At 36.9% G+C, this 21,118-nt stretch overlaps 1 protein-coding gene across 2 annotated transcripts; it reads right to left on the bottom strand.

The window, feature by feature from the left end:
* Window positions 1–2,102: 2,102 nt before the first annotated feature.
* Window positions 2,103–18,850, bottom strand: LOC104220750 (trafficking protein particle complex II-specific subunit 130 homolog). Of its 2 annotated transcripts, XM_009771681.2 has the most exons (21): window positions 18,560–18,846; window positions 17,105–17,334; window positions 14,140–14,321; window positions 13,250–13,433; window positions 12,745–12,835; window positions 11,170–11,330; window positions 9,778–9,867; window positions 9,354–9,515; window positions 9,034–9,095; window positions 8,653–8,743; window positions 7,792–7,955; window positions 6,646–6,844; window positions 5,846–6,391; window positions 5,544–5,756; window positions 4,963–5,347; window positions 4,770–4,866; window positions 4,613–4,697; window positions 3,940–4,129; window positions 3,226–3,524; window positions 2,732–2,822; window positions 2,103–2,614 (listed from the first exon to the last, which is right to left on the bottom strand). In XM_009771681.2, exons 1-21 carry the CDS (start codon window positions 18,621–18,623, stop codon window positions 2,439–2,441), a joined length of 3,762 nt encoding a protein of 1,253 aa, XP_009769983.1. In that variant the 5' UTR covers window positions 18,624–18,846; the 3' UTR covers window positions 2,103–2,438. The 2 variants fall into 2 exon arrangements, with proteins under 2 accessions (XP_009769983.1, XP_009769984.1); XM_009771682.2 differs by lacking the exons at window positions 2,103–2,614; window positions 2,732–2,822; window positions 3,226–3,524 and adding an exon at window positions 3,533–3,806 and having other exon boundaries at window positions 18,560–18,850.
* Window positions 18,851–21,118: the final 2,268 nt, after the last annotated feature.

Here is a 21,118-nt window from a genome sequence, read left to right as displayed (position 1 = left end):
AGAGCAGGACACAATTTTTGTGCTTGTCAAATTAATGATGTTTCAGCTATCATATATAAACAGCTATGGCTAATATAACTTGGAATATTAGAAGGCCACTGTATTGTGTTGATAAAGACCTAAAAAAAAACTGGCAATATTTCTTCTCTCCTGATTTTGTATCGTCCATTCCAAGGATGTTTTGGTCCATAATGAGGCCCTATTCCAAGTGCTGATTTAGGATTCATTAAAACAAATACAACAAAAGGAAGGGAAAAAAATAGGAGGGATTCAAATGCCATATTTTAAATCCAAAAGCTTAAACACTCTAATCTTGCAATTGAGTAGGCATAACTCCAATACAACCTTTTTCATCCTTATATGCTTATTGTGATTGATTAGTAACGCAATAGAAGCGTGAACTTTTCTGGAATCCCATATCAAAAAGGTAATTAACACACATCATATATTATTGAGAAAGATAATTCCCACGACGTTTCAACTATCAATATAGGTTCATCAAATTAGAGTGTTAGAGGCCACGAGGAGTTGATGGAGACCAAACAACTACTAATATTCCTTCTCCTGAATTTGTGTTACATTACAAATTACCCGAATATTTGGGTTAGGCCCTAATCCAAGGCTAATGTTGAATTCATAAACTTCCCTCCTTTTTATATTTCCCTTGTTTCCTTCAAGAAGAAAATAATCAACTATTACGATATCATTGATTTAAGATATTTTCTTTTGGGATGAAACTTAATAATGGGTAATAATATACCTGGGAAACGACTCGATCAACATGGTCTAGTGGTCAGGTCGTTGGACTCTGAATCCAGTAACCCGAGTTCAAATCTAGGTGGGACCCTTTCCAGTTTCCTTCTTTTTTTTTTCTTTTTTGAAGCCTCATTCCGTTATCCTCTGTTTCCTGATACTTCATTCCGCCTTTCTGGTATAGGTTATTCTTTATTGCTTATATCAAAAGTAAAACAGGATAGCTCGTTTATGATATTTGACAATCCGTGGCACTCAGTTGAAAATATGCTTCAACTACTCATAAGTAATTCTTGAGCATATATGCTTCAGTGTAATAGTCAACTCTCGTAGTTTCTTATGAACTCGTACCTATAGAAAACCAATTAGACGTCAATTATAAAGTAATATTAGAACGCTAATGGAAGTAAAGTTCAGATTCGGGAGAAACGATCAGAAAATACACTCCGGTTAATAATGATTCCTAAAAGTATTTTTTAGTTCGTTATCTCATATGTTTAAACTTCATTCTATAAACACTAACAATGATAGTATTACTGAGATGTTCGCAATCTACCCCCTCCATAAGTGTCAGTTTCACTTATTGCTTCTTCATATTGAAACTAGCTTACCTAGGCTAGGACCTCAAAGTCTATTCCATCACCTTCTCGCATTGCTTCTGATTTTTGAAACTTAAACTTAAAATTAATATCGAATAATATAGTCGTGAAATTAGTTTAATAACTTTAATTTATCTTCCATAAGCGAAAAGTATCAAAATAAAGGAAAGAGAGGAGCATACACACATGACAAGACTGAGATGGTATAGCTCTACCAAAAAGTTCGATGACAGAACACCTTGAAAACGGCAGCTAAGTGAATCGCCGGAAATAAGAAATGAGCAATATGATTGTATTGATTACTCAATATACAAGATTGCAGTACATTAATTCACATACACCCCATACAAAGCCTCGCACTGTCGCATACATGCAAGTAGCATTACCCATGGAGAAATGATATCACTGCTAATAACATTTAACTGGATCGCCTTAATAAATGATATATGTTTTGAGTCTGAGTTATGTGCACTAATGGTCAGATCAAAAGGTAATCCAGTAATTGCAGGTAACTCCATTTAAGACTCCTAGCATTGGTTGATAATCTTTATAACTGGTTAAATAACATTTATCACTGTTAATGCATATAACTTAAATCCAATGTTTATAATCCATACAATCTCCAACAATGTCTGGTCAACGCCCATTTCCGACAGGAACCAAAAGAGCAAGGCATACAGCGCATATTACTTTATCACATCGAACATTTTCATAAGAACAAGAGCAGTTGGTCAGAGCATGCACATTGTATTGTAGAAAACCAATCTCCTTACCTATTAATTTCATCTATCTCCTTACAACTGTTCCGTGTACAAGGAAATCATCTCAGAATCTCCTCTATTGTACAAGCAAAAATGTTCTCTGTACATGAGTATATGATACAGCAGTGAGTCTACCTACACCTTTAACGTGCAAAAGCTCACATTCTCTATTGTTGCAACTTGGAAAAAGAATACATATTGTACAAACACTGGCAGATTTGACGTTTTCAAGTTAAATCGTCCACTTGATGCTCATGCCTTTTTAAACGAGAAAGGACGCCGACGATCAATCCAATTGTAAAGGTCAGAATGATGACCAAAATCTTCAGGCCGGTATGCAGAAAGAAGAACTCAAAGCTGGAGGGAAGACGCACACCAAATGTGGACTAGGAGGATTGCAACAAATATTTGCCTTGTCAACATTTGGCAAGCCCAACTGAGGAGGACGAACATATCCAGCAACCAGTGGCAAGCATAATACTGCAATAGTTATTCTCGATCCTGTCGGAGTACAAAACAAGCATGAGTACAGCAGAGTACATATAAATGTACAGAAGCACTTGAAATACAAGTTGAAAGTCAAAAACCATAAGAAACAAATTAACATCTTGAAGAAACCTTGTTTTGTGGACAGACAGACATGTCCCCTTTTCCTCCCAGCAATCATCCAGTGATCTGAATTTGCGTGGACCTCGTATAGGACATCATCCTTGCATGAGCATATAAAAAAACATGCATTTGTCATCTTGAATGTGTCCATTATGATATTTACAGAATTACGAGTTAATTTTTACAAGATGCAAGAAATTTACAAGACTAACTAGATTAAAAAGATATACATGTGCATCAGCAGCCAGGGCTCCATTTTGAATTTTACATCACTTTCTTTTATTTCAAAATTTTGGTAGAAAAGAATAAGCTTTCTCGTAAATTCAAAGTAGATGTCAGGAAAACACAACAGAGTTATCCAGTAAATCACCCAAATGATTGATTACAACAGTAAAACAGCTTAACATTACTGAAAGGTTGAGCAATTTGTATGCACAGGCAGGATTAACATTGAAATTGCCACTCCCCAAAGAGGATAGCAGACTATCAGGTGAAACACTTACATTGTTTTCAGAAGCTGCACATTTCTCCAGACTCTTTAACCTTTCAACTCTCCATCTCATGCTAACAAGCTGTCCAACCTGAAGACCAGTTGAAGAAAGAGGCAGAAAACCGACTGCAAAGCAAGGGTCAAGCACGGGTCTCTGTAAAAGAAGAGAGCTCTTGAAAATCAGACTCTGAGTCGATCCATCAGGTCTTATAGGTTCCTCAGCATTGAGGTCATGCGCTCCAGCAGCTCTATTTCCCAAAATACCAAATCTAATATTTAAAATGCTCTCAGGACACACGATCTCAGCTCCTTCTAAACAAACCAAAAAAAAGACAAAGTGAAGAGTGAAAATTAAGATAATAAAAGATCATTAGATGCTTCTTAAAATGGTTCATATGTGTTTCAAAAATTGGGAAAAAAACTTGCAAGCACTTTCCTCCTTCACACAATTCAAAATAATCCCCTATCAACTGTCCATAAAGGAATAATCCCTAGTAGACTCCAGTAGATATTTTATCTTCTTTTCTGCTTTTGGTCTATAGCTAATCAGATCAGGGATAAGTGCCGTCCAAGATTTCCCCAGTATTGCAGAAACTGTAGTGGATGATATGCCATGATTAGGTGCTTAGTGGATGATATGCCATGATTAGGTGCTTTAGTATCAGGCTCAGTACATAAAGGACAAACAATAATGACTGTGAATAAGTGAGAAAATAACAGGGCGTGCCTTCTACTGGTGTAGTCCCCAGGCATATACTGAAGAGAATTCCAGCTCTAGATTTGGGAGAGATCACTAGGGGGAAGAAGCCAGAGATTGGCCTTTTATCACCATTTCCAGTGTGAGCAAAGCCTTCTTGAAGATCAAGCCAAGAGTCGTAGATGGTCAATGTAGCTTGTACTTGTGATTGCAGTATCACCTAGACAAAAGCATGAAACAATAACAACCATGAGTAAGTTGGCATTCATGCAGGTCATGCAATTTCCTGAATCTGCAATGACAATTCCGTAAAACACAACTCCAGACAACAGAGACAAGCGCCTGCATTTCCAGGTAGTGTAACCCAAGGGAAAACTGACTATAAAACTGGAAATATTCCTCCTAACACAAAGGATGCAAACTCAGAGGGGTTCTTGCATCCTCTACGTCTTTTCTTCTCTTGAAGCCCATTTATTCTTCTTCTCTATTTCTATTACATAATTCAGCCGTCCAAAATAATTATAAAGAACCACCATTCGACAGAAAGAATGACTACTCTAGCCTGAAACTGAAACACAAATGACTACTCTAGCCTGAAACTGAAACACAAATGACTACTCTAGCCTGAAACTGAAACACCTCCAACCCCCCTCCCTCCCCCCCCCCCAAAAAACCGCGAAACAAAGGAGACATAAAAGATTACCTGCAAAAGCAGTTTACCATCAGTGCTTTTGTCCGTAACTCGTGTACTTACAGAAAAGGGGTCAGTGAAGTGCACTGCAATTGTCCTGCAAAGAGATAGATTCCAGATTAGTTTCACTAACAAGAATACACATATGAAATGAAAAAGTGAAGCTAACCTTTCAAATATTTGGTTCCGCGACACCCCAAATTCAAGTTTCAAAGCTATTGTTCTTAATCCCTCCACTAGGTTCTGTCTCTGGGGAACAACTGCACCTGATAGGTAAAGCAGGTGTTTAGACAGTGGAAAAAAACAGATTTAAGGAGCCATGATTATGCTGTTTGAACCACCACTAGGTTATTAATCATCACCTGCAGGAGCGCCTTTAGGAAGTCCCTCACTGGTAGCACGTACAGGGATCCACAAAACAGAAGTTATGTTGCTTGCCCAATCAGGCAGCTCAATAATTCCATCGTGAAGAGACATTTGCTTTACTTCTGGAGCAGCTGGAGATCTGTCATCTTTAGAACCTTCAGAATGATCTGACTCATCTGGGTGCCCATTCATGTGACTCTCAATTTCAATCTTAAGCGAATTTTCAATAGTCAACCCAGGACCAGTGTCTATGTGCAGAATTGCACCCTTAAGAGAGTAATTAATTGGCTTCACAATTATTCCAACCCACTGAGGTTCATTCATCAATAAAGCAGATGAAATAGCAGCAGTAAGATCGACCAGAGACCTCGGCTTGAACACCTTTCAAAAAAGTTAAAGAAATATTGAATGCCTTTCAGATGATCATTATGTATAATAGTAGATCATTTGCATACAAAAGAATCACTAAGAATATTTGAGGATAGAAGCGAAGGATGATTCTCTATCCTTTTGGAATACACATCACAGCCTTCACAATTCATTTTTTTCTCTCCCATATATATGACAGATAAATTACCTTTAAGATTGGCCTTGTTGGCTTCTCATAACTCATAAAATCATCACTATCTGCAGGAGCACCCTTTGAAAAGCTGTGAGATCTAAAACTGAGTAGGCCGATTTTCCCTGTAAGAACCCCCAAAACATAAGAACCAGGTCTTTGCGGAGGTAAATTGACCATGATTATATTCCTTCCCGGCTTTAATATCGTAGCACCGGATCTTTTTATTGCCTGAGGATAAAAATTCAGACTTATTACACTAGAATACTCACTTTCTAAAAACTACTAGAGAAAAAGCAACAGTGAGTCAAACAGATTACCTTAACACCCTCATCGGTATTAGTTGTGGCTGTGAGAGTGAGACTAAGTGATTCAAGAGTAATGTCATCAGGAAATCCACTCCATACAGTGACAGAGAGGGTACCAGGATCGCCATCACAAAGCTGCAGCGGTGGTCCAGGATTGCCAGAAAATGTTATCAGTGAGGACACATCTAGAGGCACAGTGTGCTCCATCTCACTATGAGCAAGACGAACAACTTCAGACTGAAATGCTTGACGTTCCTTGCTGGAGAACAATCCTTTATCCAATGAGAGCAATCTCACACATGAAGATAGATAGCCGGCTTGATCACCAAGTTCCTTTTGGCACTCAGCTAAATTGGGAAGGACCTCAGCCAAAAGATTTTGCCATCCTTCACCAGAATAAAGAGCACAAACCTTTTCATACAATTTTGCAGCAAGATCATAATTTCCGTTCTTATGGAAGACAGCTGCAATTTCACCATCAAGTACAACTCCATGCCTCTTCCACCATGAACGATGATAATTGTTGGCAGCACCTTTTGACAGCTCCAGGTATTTTTCCTAAGAATAAAAATTATTAGAATTGCATTAAGGAATGAGGAAGATTAAAAAAACATGATTCTACATAAAGACGCAAAATCAATTTGCTGCTGAATAACGAATGTCAAGGTCTCCAATTCACGGCAATCAAAAAAGATTTATGCAGAACTCAAACTTGAAGTATCATGCCTGCTAACAAGTAGTATACATAACTCTATTTCAAAGTACCATTCCTATTCACAGGTACATATATAGTCCTTAGAGAAGATAGGTACCTCAAATTCCTGGACAGAAGACAATGATTTCCACAGTTCTGTGTCAGAAATTGTACTCCGCAAACCATGCTCAGCAGCAACACAAATTTCTGAAAGCCTCAAAGGCCGGCCAATTGAGCTCTCAAAGTTTCCAGGCGAAGAGTTAGTTCTAGACATTGATATCAACTGTGCTTTTGCTGGTGAGGACATTGAACCTGAGCTGTCAGCAGATGACGACAAGGTTAGAGCTCAGCCTTCGAGGTTCAAAATAAAACATACTCCCTCCATTTCAAAAAGAAAACCTAGTTGACTGGGCACAGAGTTTAAGAAAGAATAGAAGACTTTTGAAACTTGTGGTCAAACAATCCATAGATATTTATGTGGAGATAGATCATCTCATTAAGGGTAAAATGAAAAGTTTGAAGTTACATTGTTTCCAAATTTAGAAAGGGGTCATTCTTTTTTAAACGGACTAAAAGGGAAATAAATTCATTCTTTTTAATGGAGTATGAAAATTTGAAGCCTCTGGGAGAAACTAACACCAATGTTCTAATTTAATTTTCAGTTTTTTACGATACAGCCTCACGAAAACATCCTTAGTTAAAAGACCAGAAAAGAAATTCATGAAAACGATATAGGCCAGTCATCCCTTTTTATGTGCCCTGCTTTCTGTTAATGATGTTCTCACGAAATAATTCTTGGACTAATCAAACATACTTACACTGACGTAAACCATAATCTTTGTCCATGCATCCATATAATAATTACACCCTGAAATCAGCTAAAATAGTCTACTTAAGTTGAATATCCTCCATTAGTACTTACTGATTCCCTCAAAATAGCACGTGTGTGGTTGATAGCAGTGTTTATTCACCTTACTGATTGTTCAATATGTTGCTGTTTTTTAAAAGAGAGCAATTTTCAACTGCACAACGGTGATGAGTAAAAGCAGAAATGCATTAAGAGTCAAGAAGTCAAAGTGGTGCCATAAGCTTGTTGCTTCCTAAGCAAATATAGCAAAAGTATCAAACTTCTAAAGTTTTCAAATCATGGGAACTGATAATCTCAAAACAGCCTATCACCCACCAACATTTACCTTGTTAAGTATACAAATGCACTTGAACAAAAAGTACAAATAAAGAATTCATCTTAATCAATCTCCATTACCCATCAATTGCATTTGGATGTCCATCAAACATTTCAAACACATTCCCAGCAGAAAGAGAAGCTCTTCTGCGATTTGCTTCCCGCAAAAGTACGGATGGTTCTAGAGGCAAAGGCTTCCTCTGAATACCAAAATGCTTAACCCGCGGACTTTCTTGAAATATCATCTGCAAAGAAATAGTGGCCAAGGGTATCAGAAGGCATCTCAACTGAAAACATAAATGCAAATGATCAAAAAGTGATATTTGACCCATTATTGCTGGCTAAGCAGACCTTTGAAATTTTGAAATGGGCCAAGGAACAATATGATTAACAGGGGAATGCAGGTACCCAAGAGAAAACTCAAATATTCATGTCAGTTAGTCTATTATAAAAGTGTTCACCCTGCCAATGGCACCATGAACTTAGATTGAAGGTCAGAACATGAAAATTTTATCTCATCTACTTACAACTCAAGTAATATTAGCTATAAATTTTATCTCATCTACTTACAACTCAAGTATTATTAGCTATTTGTGTACTACAATGATTCGTCAAACCTCTAGCTTTTTTAGTTGCTTATTTTTTAGTTCGTATATGTCAGTAGGTTGCCTATATGCAACATATTCATTCCTAAGCTTATCTTTTACCCTACAGGATGAGTCCTTCTTTCAACGTCTGACAGTTGATGAGAAAGGAGGATTTTAACTTTACAAACCAGACACCTTTTCCTGCATATCATTATTATAAAATTTTCAGCTAGGCAATAGCTATAGAAGAAAACCAGTTCTCCTCATGCATTCTCCACACACCAAAAGAATGGTATGCTTTCAAATGGGCATGCTTTTTGACTTCTATTCCATGATACCGTGAGTAAAAACGCACCTTTTCTTTCACAAGAACCTCAGATGAAGCATCGGGTGGAAGAGAAGGCCAAACTGCTGGCTTAGGCCAAGGCAGCATGCTAAGTGAAGCACTGCTCAAAAGAATGCAAATATACGTAAACTATCATTAAAAAAGATGATAAGGTAAAGTATTATTAATGAAAAGTGTATCAAGAGTACAAAACAGAGCAGACAGCACCTACAAAGAGCACCCTATTACATCTTTACCAACGGATCCAAAAATTCCAGATAATGACATAAGTTTTTCATTAAATTAATCAGCCTTTATTGTATGACTAGGATTATCCTCCTTTAGGATGGTTGGTTCAAAAAACTGTGCCAATACAAAAAAGGTGTTGTCTAGAGCAAACAGCATGATTACCTGTTCACAGGACTTCTTTCAATATGTAATCCATAACCAATTAAATATGCCAGCCGCATGAACTGCCACAACCATTACAAGCTTTCAGTGGAAGGCAGATAGTAATCTGTTATATGTAAGCTAAAGGAACAGCAACTGAGTCAAGAATCAAAATTATTTGAAAATTTGAGCAAAATGGCAGCCCAAGCTGCATACACGTGACGAGCATTTCAAAAATCATCAGACAATAATTTTGCATAGGATGGTCAGGATTAAGGTTAGTCTTCAGTAGATACATTTGACCACAAAAGATGATACCTCTGAGGCATAGCTTAGTTTACCTTAGTACGGCATAAAGAATAAAGGTCCCCCTGAACACGGTAAAACTCTTTCTCAATGTCAGCCGCCAGTTGTTCATCTTTATATTCAGAAGCAGTTGCGGTGATTAAAGCCAAGGAACCGGTTATAACCCATACCTCGCGCATGCAGAAGGGTAATATACTCTGGAACAAAGAGAAGCGCATATGAAATATCAATTAATCAGCTACACCTCAATCCCAATATAGATGGAGCTAAATGAATCATTTATATATGTTCCACGCTATTCAGACCCATTTCATTCTAACACTGGTAATTAAGTTGTCTTTTAACGCAAAAGGATCGAAATGAAAAATAAAAAGAGGATTTGAAGTTTTTTAAAAAAAAGAATTCAATCCTCTCAGGTAATAGAAATGATGAAGCAGGTAGAAGAGAATGTCTCATTACCTCATGAAGGGCTAACGCCTTTGAGAAGCTAATAATAAATGAATGCCCCCTCGATGCTACTTCAAATGGTCGACTCAGCTTAAAGAGAAGCTGCAGGTATTAATGGAAAAATAAGTCGTGATTAAACATCATCAGACAGATGCTTAAGATAATACAGGCGCTAAGAAAAGTGATGTCAGCTCTTTCTATCTTCTTACTTCTTTTTTGCTTTAATCATTTATTGGGTTCCAGGGGGTTGAACTTAGGAGCATGATACAATCTTTCATATTGCAGTATCTTTCTATTCCAATTAGTGTTCTGAACATATAAACGGCAGAACAGTAGCCAAAAAGGTATTTCAATAGCTGCAAAGAATAAGTAATAAATGTGACACGCGAAACCCAACCAAACAATTAAACTGGAGAAGAATTCATACCTTTAAATGCTAATCGCTTCCTAAAACTAACAAAGACATTTCCTCAAAGTTGAGCACCGGTGAGAATTATTTAGCCACTAAATGCTCTTCATAAAGGTGCAGATGAAAAATGAGGAACATATTTAGAACTTATCCTCCCTCAGTAGATATCTGATAAGTTTTATATTTTTTCGAGCTACAAGAATTTGCTAGAGTATTATCACTTATCAGGATCATGGAATTATGCTAAACATGAAAGTAGAACGAGGCAGCTACTACAGTTGGAAACAACCCGTACTACAAAATGAGAAAGTATGGTTCACATAGAATTTCCATTATCTTTTTCAACCACAAAAAATCTGAATGTCTTCAGCTATAGCAATAACATACACAGAGACTCAAGAAAACACTAATTTCCAGAAATTTGGGGGAAAAGCTGTTGTACTCATCCAGTTAAAGCCATGAGGGATCCTCATCATTGTAAGAGTGCTCATACATGAGGGCATCATATGGCTAATACAATATTGTTGCTTTGCTGATCCATTGACAGCTTTATCATGTTGCGGGACCGTGGAGAAGTACAAGGAAGACTGAAGAAGTATCAAAAGATCTAGTAACAGATACGAATCCGCCCAAAATTGAAGTCATAAAATTCCCTAGCAGGTTAATCAGCTGAACTTCCTCTTCTAATTTCTATAATCCTCTTTCAAAATGCACGTGATGGATTAGGAATGAGCAAATTGATTTCACTTGCTAGGGTTGCAAGTCTCGGAGCAACTATGTCAGTTCCAAAAATTTACATATTGGAGCATTACTAGAAATTGCACTTGAGTTCCTTTCATCTTTTGTTGGGGCAACATTTTTGGCATGTCACAACAGAGAGAAGGACGATGAAAGCAAGAGAATGCAGTATGTATCTTTCCTCCGACTGAATAATTAAAGAGATTTACCTTGTGCAGAAACTAGCCTATTTTAATCATAGGTCTTTCCATACTCACCTTTGATTGGCAGGCAAATAGATACTGCCTGAAGTCAAATTCCCTAAAAGAATCATCCTGAACAATCTGGTTAAGTGCTTTTTTTCCTGGGTTGAGCAATGCCGCCTGATCATCTTCGCTGTCCATTCCTCCAAAGTCCCTCTGTTTCCCAGTCATATTCACTATTCAATATGTGAGATGAAGATCGGGTCAGTTATCAGCTTTAGCAATCTTCATAACCAGAAACCATCAGACTATTAGAGCAAATCAAGTTAGCCTAAATACTACACTTCAAAGCATAACAGAAATCAGTAGACTATCACAGTGGTTTCTCATTGTACAGACCTCAGGGATGAGAAAGAAAGGACACTGATGATCTTATGTCATCAAATTAAATTGATTTAGCATTTCTTCTTTCACGCCAATCTTCATTGTTACGAAGTACTAGTAAAAATCAGAATCAGGAACTATAAAAGTATCTTCTGTCAAAAGAACTACTGGACTGGAACCAATCGTAATAAAGTAAGGATTGTCTGCAAGCATCTTTGGTTCTATAACTTATGAAGAGCACTGAGATCGTAGGACATAATGCAAATTCACATATACATAGGTTTGACAAACTCCGTAGAGAAATTAGAGATCCTTTCAGGGTTAACAGAGATATTTGAGGATTTCTCAATTACGACATTTCTTAAGGAAAAAGAATCTCTTGATCGAGGCAATCTATTTCAAACTTTGATTGACAGACAGACACCATACGGACTATGCACATGGTGGAGATATGCTTCTCTGTTGATAAAGTTGTATTTTATTGAGAACTAAGGTCACCTACTAAATAGTAGGAACAAAATTAGCAATTAAGCACAAAAGCTATTCAATTACACCAATCACTAGACACTCCTGGGCTACAGAATAGAACAATGTCAACTAACAAACAAGCATCAAATGGAAGAAAGTAAAACTTGCCAGCAATCCTTGTAAACTGTGCCAAAAGGACCTCGTTCTTCTAGATAACATTGAGATGTTTTAAAGCTACACATGGAAACAAGTAGACTATGCTTTTTGACAAGGTAATTGATTTCAATAAAAAGGCATCAAGAAGATGCAAAATTTACAGAGCAAGGAAAAGAAAAAAGACAAAGTTATCTCTATTACTAAAGGCCTAGTCTAAAGTCAAGGAGCTAACAAAGTCCAAAAGAGTTTCAGACTTTCGGGGGAATTGACAGTAGAAAGATATGTTTATGATGCACAAATATATTTTCACACGGCCCATCCTTTTGTCTTGGACAAGTAATTGAAATTGTCAGTCAAGAATTCCTCAATCTACTCAATTTTGAACAACAACAAAAATAACTAATAGAGGAAGAAAGTTAGTTGAAATAGAAATGCTCTTACCTGATTAAAAAAAAGAGAGAAATTGAAATAGAAATGCTGCTTCCTTTAAAATCCGATAGCACAATAAAAAAGGAGGTAGACTTGTAAAGATGGCTAAGTAAAGAGGTTTAAATCAAACGAGAAGGACGACTATGTTTCAGCAGTGAATTTAAACAATTAGCATTGATCCATCTTGAAGATTAAGAGTCAACCATTAAGCACCTGTTTCCAAGTAGCAGAGTTCTAGTTCATCATATTCACGTAATGCATCTTCATGGAGATGAGCAATCTCAAACATAAAAGCCAGGCTTTCCTGTTAAATGAGAGAAAATTGTTACTAGAAATTCTAGAACATGGATCCTCCTGACACAAATCTAATGCTGAGCAAACAATGCAATAGTTTGAGGCAACTCCACATAAGCATAATATATTCACTTAGACTATCAAAAGCTAACCTACTAAACTTAGATTATCCAGACCTAACCTGCTACCTGTTATAAAGCATAAAACTAACTCATTACTAACTGTTATAATCAGCAACAGAAGATGTATCGCACTAAAATGCCTTCCAAACAGGCCATCTTTGAAATCATGTATAGATTGCTAAAAGATGAAACTTCTCTATATTTGTAAAACCAGGTACTAGCATATGACAATCCTACTAATGATGAAGAACTATTTTAACCATTTCGTTAAGGAGGGAAGGTATATTTCTCAACATTATTACCTTCAAAATGAAGAAGTTACAGAAGTTCCACACAGGCATGAAGCGCTGTTCACTGAGCTTCCGTATTTCCTCTTCATAAAACTGAACGCGTCTATCAAGTGTATTTCTGATGCATTCCATTATCTTAGCTTCCAAGTCATCCCAGAAATTTGTATCAGGTCCATGAAAATCTAGTTTGCAACATCTATACAACATATCCAAATAGGTTTGAGAGAGAATATATTTTGGCTGTTAAAAAATTATTCAAAAAGAAACAAAATAATAGTTGGGTAAACTTCGGTCTACGTCTTTCTGATTTCACATAATTTTAATATGTCATTTAACTCAATGCTTTAACTGGATGAGTATCATAGAGATCTGAAGAAAATACTAATTTAACTCGAGGCAGATAATATAGACCACATGCAGTGAAAGTTAGCAGTATGACAACTTGTCAAATGAAATGGTAGCATAATACCAAAATACATGAGCGGAAGAATGATAACTATTCTAATTAGCCTTCTTTTTAGTACCACAAAGTAACCGTCCTTGGTGATGATATCCAGAAAGAAGATGCACTAATGGTTTCTATTGACTGGAAGAAGTAAGAATTAAGATGGAGATCAGGTGTAGGATCCCTGTACCTCTTGCAAGTTGCTGTAATGGTCAATTTTGCTGGTTTTTATTATTAATATAAATCTTTACTGATAAAAAATTGCTCTAATGCTCAATAAAATATTCTTTAAAGTTTCCCATTCAGTCGATTTCTTCTGGAAAGAAAGAGAAGTCGGGACATTGAATAACAACCCAACAGACTCCTTTGTAAAACAATTTGAGATGCATGAGTGGCAATGAATCAGCACACTTATTAATTGCAAAATCAGTACTCATATAATTAGCAGCAGAGGCACCTTTCTCTCTTCTTGGAGCTAAAATCAACTTCAAGTTTTGCATATACTTTTTTCGCCATCTTGGTAGCCTGATCATTGTGAGATGGCGCTTTAGATACGAAGATGATGAACCACTCCCGTTCATCATTTTGAACTATTAACTTTAGGCGTGGCTTGAGAATAGTCTTAAACTCATCAAGATCCTAGCAAGGGAAAAAAGAAGCTGTCAATCTTTACTATATACAAACAAGAAACTATCTTCACAACAAAAGAAGCAGAAGTAGAGTAAACGCCGGATGTTAGGTAAGCAGTTTAAGCTAGAAGAGGCTGTCAAAAAAACTAAACAACTTGACAGATTAAAAAAAAAAAAAAAAACAAACTTAAAGGACCATCACAACTTAGAAACTCAAAGGTGAAAGAACTTCAGGGTTTTCCTCAACTGCCAATTTTATCCCTCAATAAGAGGGCAATGATTTTTTTATGCATAACTAGAACTTCTTGTCCAATTCAATTCCTTCTAAGAAGGATGAATGCTAATTTATAAGCAGTTTTCTTAAATAAAAGATCATGCAGTCCGCCACTAGGGAAAACCAACTTCTAACGTGAAAATCCAAGAAAATGAGTTTGAGTGGGCCATTTCGCTGAATCAATCATGCGTATAACCAGCTACATGTCTCAATCTTATAAACTAGGCATATAACTTGCCCTATTCCAGTGGCGGCTCAAGTTACTAGGTGGCCTAAAGCCAAACTTTAATTAGAGGCCTTAATATTTTATTACAAAAGTTTCGTACATTATACAAAGTTTATATTTTGTAGTATTTTTAGATGCAAAGTTCTTATATTTTTTATTATTTCCTTTCACGTATGCACTTCCAATCAACTTAGTGACTTGTTCATATTCTAAAGAGCAATCTTATTATTTTTTAATTTATTTTTTATTGTCGATTAAAAATTTATCAAGAGCTCCGTTATGATGTTGCATTAAAGTTTCATTTTTTTCCTTTTTATGAATTTTGAGTAATTACATGATTCATACTTTCTAGTTGATATATTTATAATTAATCGTATAAAAAGCAATATAAACCTACAAAGTAAAATATAAAAAGATAATAACAAATTTCAAATTAAAAAAAGAAAGAAAAGAGAATAACAAGTTAGAACAATATAATAAAATTGACTCTAGAAGTTGTAACTTAATATTAAAACAAACTTTCATTGTCGGTTTGCTTGCTGCAATGCCTAACAACTCGAGAAAGAATGAAGAAAACATGCAATTTGATTAATTCAATGCCCTTCAACACTTGTTTTTATGAGAATAGATAGCTTAAAAGGGAAAAGAATAGAGAACCTAAAATACAAGGTATTTTTATGAGAATGAAAAAGAGAATAAAAATAATTTGGATTATATATGTACATTACCAAAAATGTATATATAGTCACTTTCAATTACATAACAAACAATTCTTTAGATTTTAAATTTTTCATTGAATTATTAAATATTTTTTGAAAAAAAAAAATTAACACATAAGACCTACTTTTAATAATTAGGGGCCTAAAAGATTTGGGGGCCTAAAGCATCCGCTTCAGTCGCTTGGCCCTTGAGCCGGCACTGCCCTATTCTAGTATTACCCACCTTCAAAAAATTCTCACTCGCTTTGCCCGACCACCATTTTTTCTCTAAACAGACACTACTTGGCATAAGATTCCTCCATATCTCGTGTGTGATGCCAGAAACCGTGAAAGATGTCATGCTCAACTGGAACCGTGGTAGAAAGAAGAGCAGATATAGGGCTAGAAATGTGGCTCCTTTGGCACTTAAGCGGGTTCTTTGGAGAGAAAAATAAGAGAGCTTTTGAAGAGATAGAAATGAATTTTATACAATTGAAAAGTAGTCTTTATCTCTTATTTCTTTTTGGTGCACCCATGAAGTTCCTCTTCAAAAAGAAGATTGGGTGTAATTCGTAGAGAATTATATTTTTATGTAGGACTTCACTTTTTTTGGTGTACCTCTTGTATGTAGGTTTTACGCCCAAAATTTGTCAAAAAACTTTTATTACCTTATACAAAAAAAGGATTTCTCCATTTCAGCCACCAATCATTATGAGCTTAGTGCCTTAGTCCTATCCAAACAGGAATATAAGCTAATAACGCTGGCTCCACTTACCTTCTCTTTTATATTTTAACCACAATATTCCTCCACTCAACCACCAGCACTATATTAGCATAGTCCTCCCAAGACAGGAGCTGAATTTAAAAGCTAACAAGTCTAAATCTGTTCTCCCCTACCTCTTCCTTCTCGGTAACCCTGAACCACCACTAACTTCTTGCGACATGCACGTTTATGTGAATGGTCCATATACTTGGGCTACCTCAACACGGCCAGGTCATTGCCCTCTAATCCAAGGGCGGATGTATGTGGAGGGGGTGGGGTACATGCACCCATGCTCCCCTCCCTAGGCTATGTATAACCAGTACTAATTTTTCAGGTTATGTACCTAAATATATTTGTGGCCATCCATGCTCAAGTGACTACTCTAGTGCACTAGTGACTAAGTGCCCCTTTTGTCCCTCAAGTTAGGGAGTTCGGTCCCTATAGTTCTTTTTAATTAATTCTTTCTATAACTTATAAATAAACAAATTCCTAATTCCCCATGCCCTTTTTAATTAACATAATGGTGCACCCTGTTATTAAAATCCTAGATACGCCTCTGCTCTAATCATTGAAAGTTTTGAAGAGTAAACCATCAGCTTATGACATTGTGACAAATAAGGAAAAACATGCTCCATAAATTACTTAGAGCTAGAACAAAAAGATGAAAGAAAATTTTATTTCGTTACAGTGCCTTATTTAATGGTTCATTCGCGCTATAATCTATCACTACCTCCTTCAAACGCTTTTACAAACTCATTCAAAGCCTTTATGTCTATTGAATAATGAACCAAGATAGAATAGTCAAATTTAAGAAGTTAAATATGCTTCCTACCTCACAAGAGACAAGAACCACAGTGGCATACGGCTCTCGGAACCAAAATAAGGATTGCTCTTGAGGAAATCGGCTACGAAGTCTTGAGTCTGTTGTCAATATGTATTCAGCTGGCAGTTCATCCACAAGCACAGGATTACGGGTCTTGTTATTCAGAAAAGCTTTCTTGAATGGCAAATGGTCTTCAAAACCCTTCTTTACAAGGGGCCATAAATCACTGACATCTTCAACTGCAGAGTAATTTATTGGAAAATGGAGTTGAGCTACTGGCCCGTACAAGATAATGTACAAAATTAAAAAGTTACAAGAAGAACTAATCATTCTACAGCTCTCAGTTTATGTGTTTTTATGTCTGATGACGGCACTGTGCAGCTCATAAAGCTCCAGATTAAGGTTTTTAAACTAGAAGTATTAGTAGAGCCAGAAATGGGAACAGGAAACTAGTAGTAGTATGTCTTCCCTTCAAAAGAAAAGGAGGGAGGTTACTTGTACAAGTACATTTACTAAATTTGGAGAGAGTACATAGTAGTAGCGCATTTAAAGATTACACTCCAGGTAGCATGCCCACACATGAGCCTGAAGTATAGAAGCCAAGAAAATGCACCAACTACAAAAGCTTCCCCCTAGTAAACAAGCATGTTTTACCTTTCCAATATTCAAGGTGAGCATAACTTCAGTAAAGCGGCAAGTATATTGGACACACAACAGACTTACGAGCCACAGTTGTACCACGTAATTCAAACATATATCGAAGTAAAATAATGTATATACCAACCAACTACTACTGAATCACAAACTTTTGGTTCTGCTATATAATTTCTCTAAATCCAATTAGCCATTTTCCTTTCAATACAAAATAACTTGTTTAAAGTAAACTAGGAGTTCTTTAAAACTACATAGTCCCAAAATTTCATTCATCTCTATATAACATACAAGTCAGCTGACAAATACTGGACGAAATAATAAGTGCAACAACAACTGAGCCTTAATCCAACTAGTCAATATCACCTATATGCATCCTCCTTCTTCTTCTTCTTCTTTTTTTTTTTTTTTTTTTGAGAAGGTATAACCTATATGCATCCTTTGCATCCATTATGTTCTGCTATTAGCTAACTTCATATTGATTCCGACAGATTACAATGAAATCGTTACTTTTTAAGAAAAAATAGCATAGTTTTAATCAAGTTCTGCATTTTCGTCTTAAATTGCCTCTCTATATCTGAAGTAGTCCTCGTAACATTTCTAAGTGATCTAAACTAGGAGACATTGATCCATCACGTTGCTAATATAGTTGAAGCGGCAGTGGCCGGCGTTAACGCTAAACATTGGAACTATAACTCAAATTAAACTACTAAAAACTAAATACATGAAAAAAGTAATTGAGAAGAGCGCAAATGAAGCTAGGGTTTGTATAAAATGAGTAGAGAAATTGAAGTAAGAGGTGAGATTTGTTACCGGCAATGACGACGTGATCGCAAGTATTTTTAATACTTTGAAACTGAGCTAAGAAGTTCGCCATTACCGATCTGCACAAACCATATGTGTGTTGTACCAAGATCGGCAATTTTCCAGAGACGAATTAAGATGCGGACGAAGATCCTTTTTACGATTCGCGTCTGGTATATGCTTTTAAGTACTCTTTATTTAGTGATTGATTCAGACGGACTTTGGGAGGGTGTGCCGCAGAAGTTTTTTTACATGCTCACTGAACACTGCTACTCAGTAGATTTGCTCCTTCTTCCCCTTTTGGGAATTTTACCACTCTGTTTTACCCTCTTTGGCTAATTTGGCCGTTATTTTTGTTTTTCCTTTCCTTTTTATTTTTTGAGAGAATTACCGTTCACATAGATTGGTAAAATTTTTATGTGACGCCCAATTTGCACCATCCATCGAATTTGTACTCAAACAAGTTTAATTAATACCCAATTTTTGGATAACTTCAAATATATATATTTTTTCTTCTCCTTAGTTGCAAAATGGGTTTGTTAAATTTGTTGTTATTTTGACAGTTTGATGATTAAGATTTGTTCTTCTCTCTCCCTCTCGCTCCCTAGCCCTGTGTAGAGAGTGCGTGTTTTCATTCCGGCGCACAATGAACAAGGCAACCCGAACTCCGGCGAGACTTAGTCTAACCAATGGCGTGTGTGCATCACCAAAATTAGGTTTTCGGCCAGATTTGCAGCATTGGTGGTCGCCCCCTCGAACCAGACCCGTCTCACCAAATTCAAAGCCACTTCAGACGTAATCCAGCAACTCCCATCTGATCTCCTACAACCTCCACCGGCTCCACCATATCCGACGACTGTACCAGGTTCTACGTTCTTGTTTAGTTACATTCTGATTTCAATATACTATGTTAAAACACGCTTCTTTGTTCTTACTGTATTCTTTATTATGCTATTGTGCTTTAATTATAGTTAAATTGTTTAGATCACCTGTATTTGCTTGTGGGCCTTTTAGCATTGTTTAGGGTATTTAGTTTCACATACCTTGTTGCTACTATCATTCCTAGCACATTAGTTTTTCCCTACTTTTGTGCCTTTTAGATTCGGACTGTATTCTTGGTATTTTAGTTCGTCGTTGCTTTTGTGGTAGTCTCTGCTTAGTGTGTCTTAGATTATAGTGGTTGTACTGAATGATGGTAGGTTAAAGTCATGTCCTTGGGGGAATCCTCAAGGGGTGGGGGCAAGGGTGGTAAGGATGCCTCCAAGCTGAGCGTTGGGTCTTGGAACATAGTGACTTTGACGGGGAAGTCTACAGAGTAGCGAAGATTCTCCATAAGAGGAAAATCAATATAGGTTGTCTCCGGGAGACTAGATAGTGGGAGATAAGGCACCGGGATGAAAACATGTTTAAACTATGGTACTCTGGACATATGAGGGCAAGAACGGAGTAGGTATTTTGGTTGATAGGAATCTCTAGGAGCTAGTAGTGGAGGTTAGTTAAAAGGGTAAACGACATGTTGATGATCATTAAGCTGGTTGTTGGGGTTTTTACTTTAAACGTGATTAGTGTGCACCCACCCCAAGTGGTCTTGAACGAGAAGGTTAAAAGGCGATTCTAGGAGGATTTGGATGATGTTGTGTGTGTTATTCTGCACATTGAGAAGCTTTTCATAAGAGGAAATTTCAATGGCCGCATTAGGGCAACGTCGGGGGGTTACGATGACGTGCATGGTGGCTTCAATTTTATAGTTAGAAACGGAAGAGGAACTTCAGTACTGGATTTTGCTAAGGTGTTTGATTTGGTGATAGCTAACTCAAGTTTCTCGATGAAGGAGGAGCACTTGATCACTTTTCAAATTTTTGTAGCCAAACCTAGAATGATTATCTACTCTTCAGAAAGTTTGATAAAGGTCTGTGTGTGGACTGCAAGGTCATCCCAAGTGAGAACCTCATGTCCCAACATAGGCTCATGGTCATGGATTTGGAGATCAAGAGGAAGTGAAGAAAGAGGGTTATGTATGGTCTACCTAGGATTAAGTGAGGGGCTTTGACTAAAGACAAATCCCAGGAGTTTGGGGATAAGTTTCTAGCTATGAGGACATGGAGGAGTAGTGGGGATGCGAGTGGTATATGGACCGCGATTGCAAATTGCATTAGAGATGCTTTTAGAGAGGCATTAAGGGTGTCGAAGGGCTTCTCTGGTGGCCCCAAAGGGGATTGGTGGTGGAGTATTGAGGTCTAAGGTAAAGTGAAAGCCAAGAAAGCGACATATTTGAAGCTTTTGGAAAGAGTGAACGAGGATGATAAAAGGACGAACGGGGAGTGGTATAAGGTGGCTAAGAAGGAAGCGAAGTTAGAAGTCACAATAACTAGGATTGTCGTGTTTGAATGCTCGTATGAAGAACTTGGAGGAAAATGAGGGGATAAGAAGTTGTACAGGCTATCCAAGGTTAGAGAAAGGAAGGCACATAGCTTGGACCAAGTAAAGTACATCAAGGACGAGAAAGGCAGTATTTTGTTAGATGAGGAACATATTCGATAGAGATGGTAGACTTTCTTTTATATACTC

The sequence above is a fragment of the Nicotiana sylvestris genome, chromosome 7, assembly GCF_000393655.2.
Source record: "Nicotiana sylvestris chromosome 7, ASM39365v2, whole genome shotgun sequence".
Classification (NCBI taxonomy): domain Eukaryota; kingdom Viridiplantae; phylum Streptophyta; class Magnoliopsida; order Solanales; family Solanaceae; genus Nicotiana; species Nicotiana sylvestris.
This window is presented reverse-complemented; position numbering and strand designations above follow the sequence as displayed.

Bases quoted from the DNA above. Each gene is read 5' to 3' on its own strand.
- LOC104220750 (XM_009771681.2), bottom strand. From the start codon at position 18,623: ATGGCGAACTTCTTAGCTCAGTTTCAAAGTATTAAAAATACTTGCGAT. The intron at 9,516-9,777 runs GTAATGAGACAT...TCTTTGTTCCAG, and splicing joins AGGCGTTAGCCCTTCATGAG to AGTATATTACCCTTCTGCAT. The intron at 9,096-9,353 runs GTAAACTAAGCT...TGGTTGTGGCAG, and splicing joins ATTCTTTATGCCGTACTAAG to TTCATGCGGCTGGCATATTT.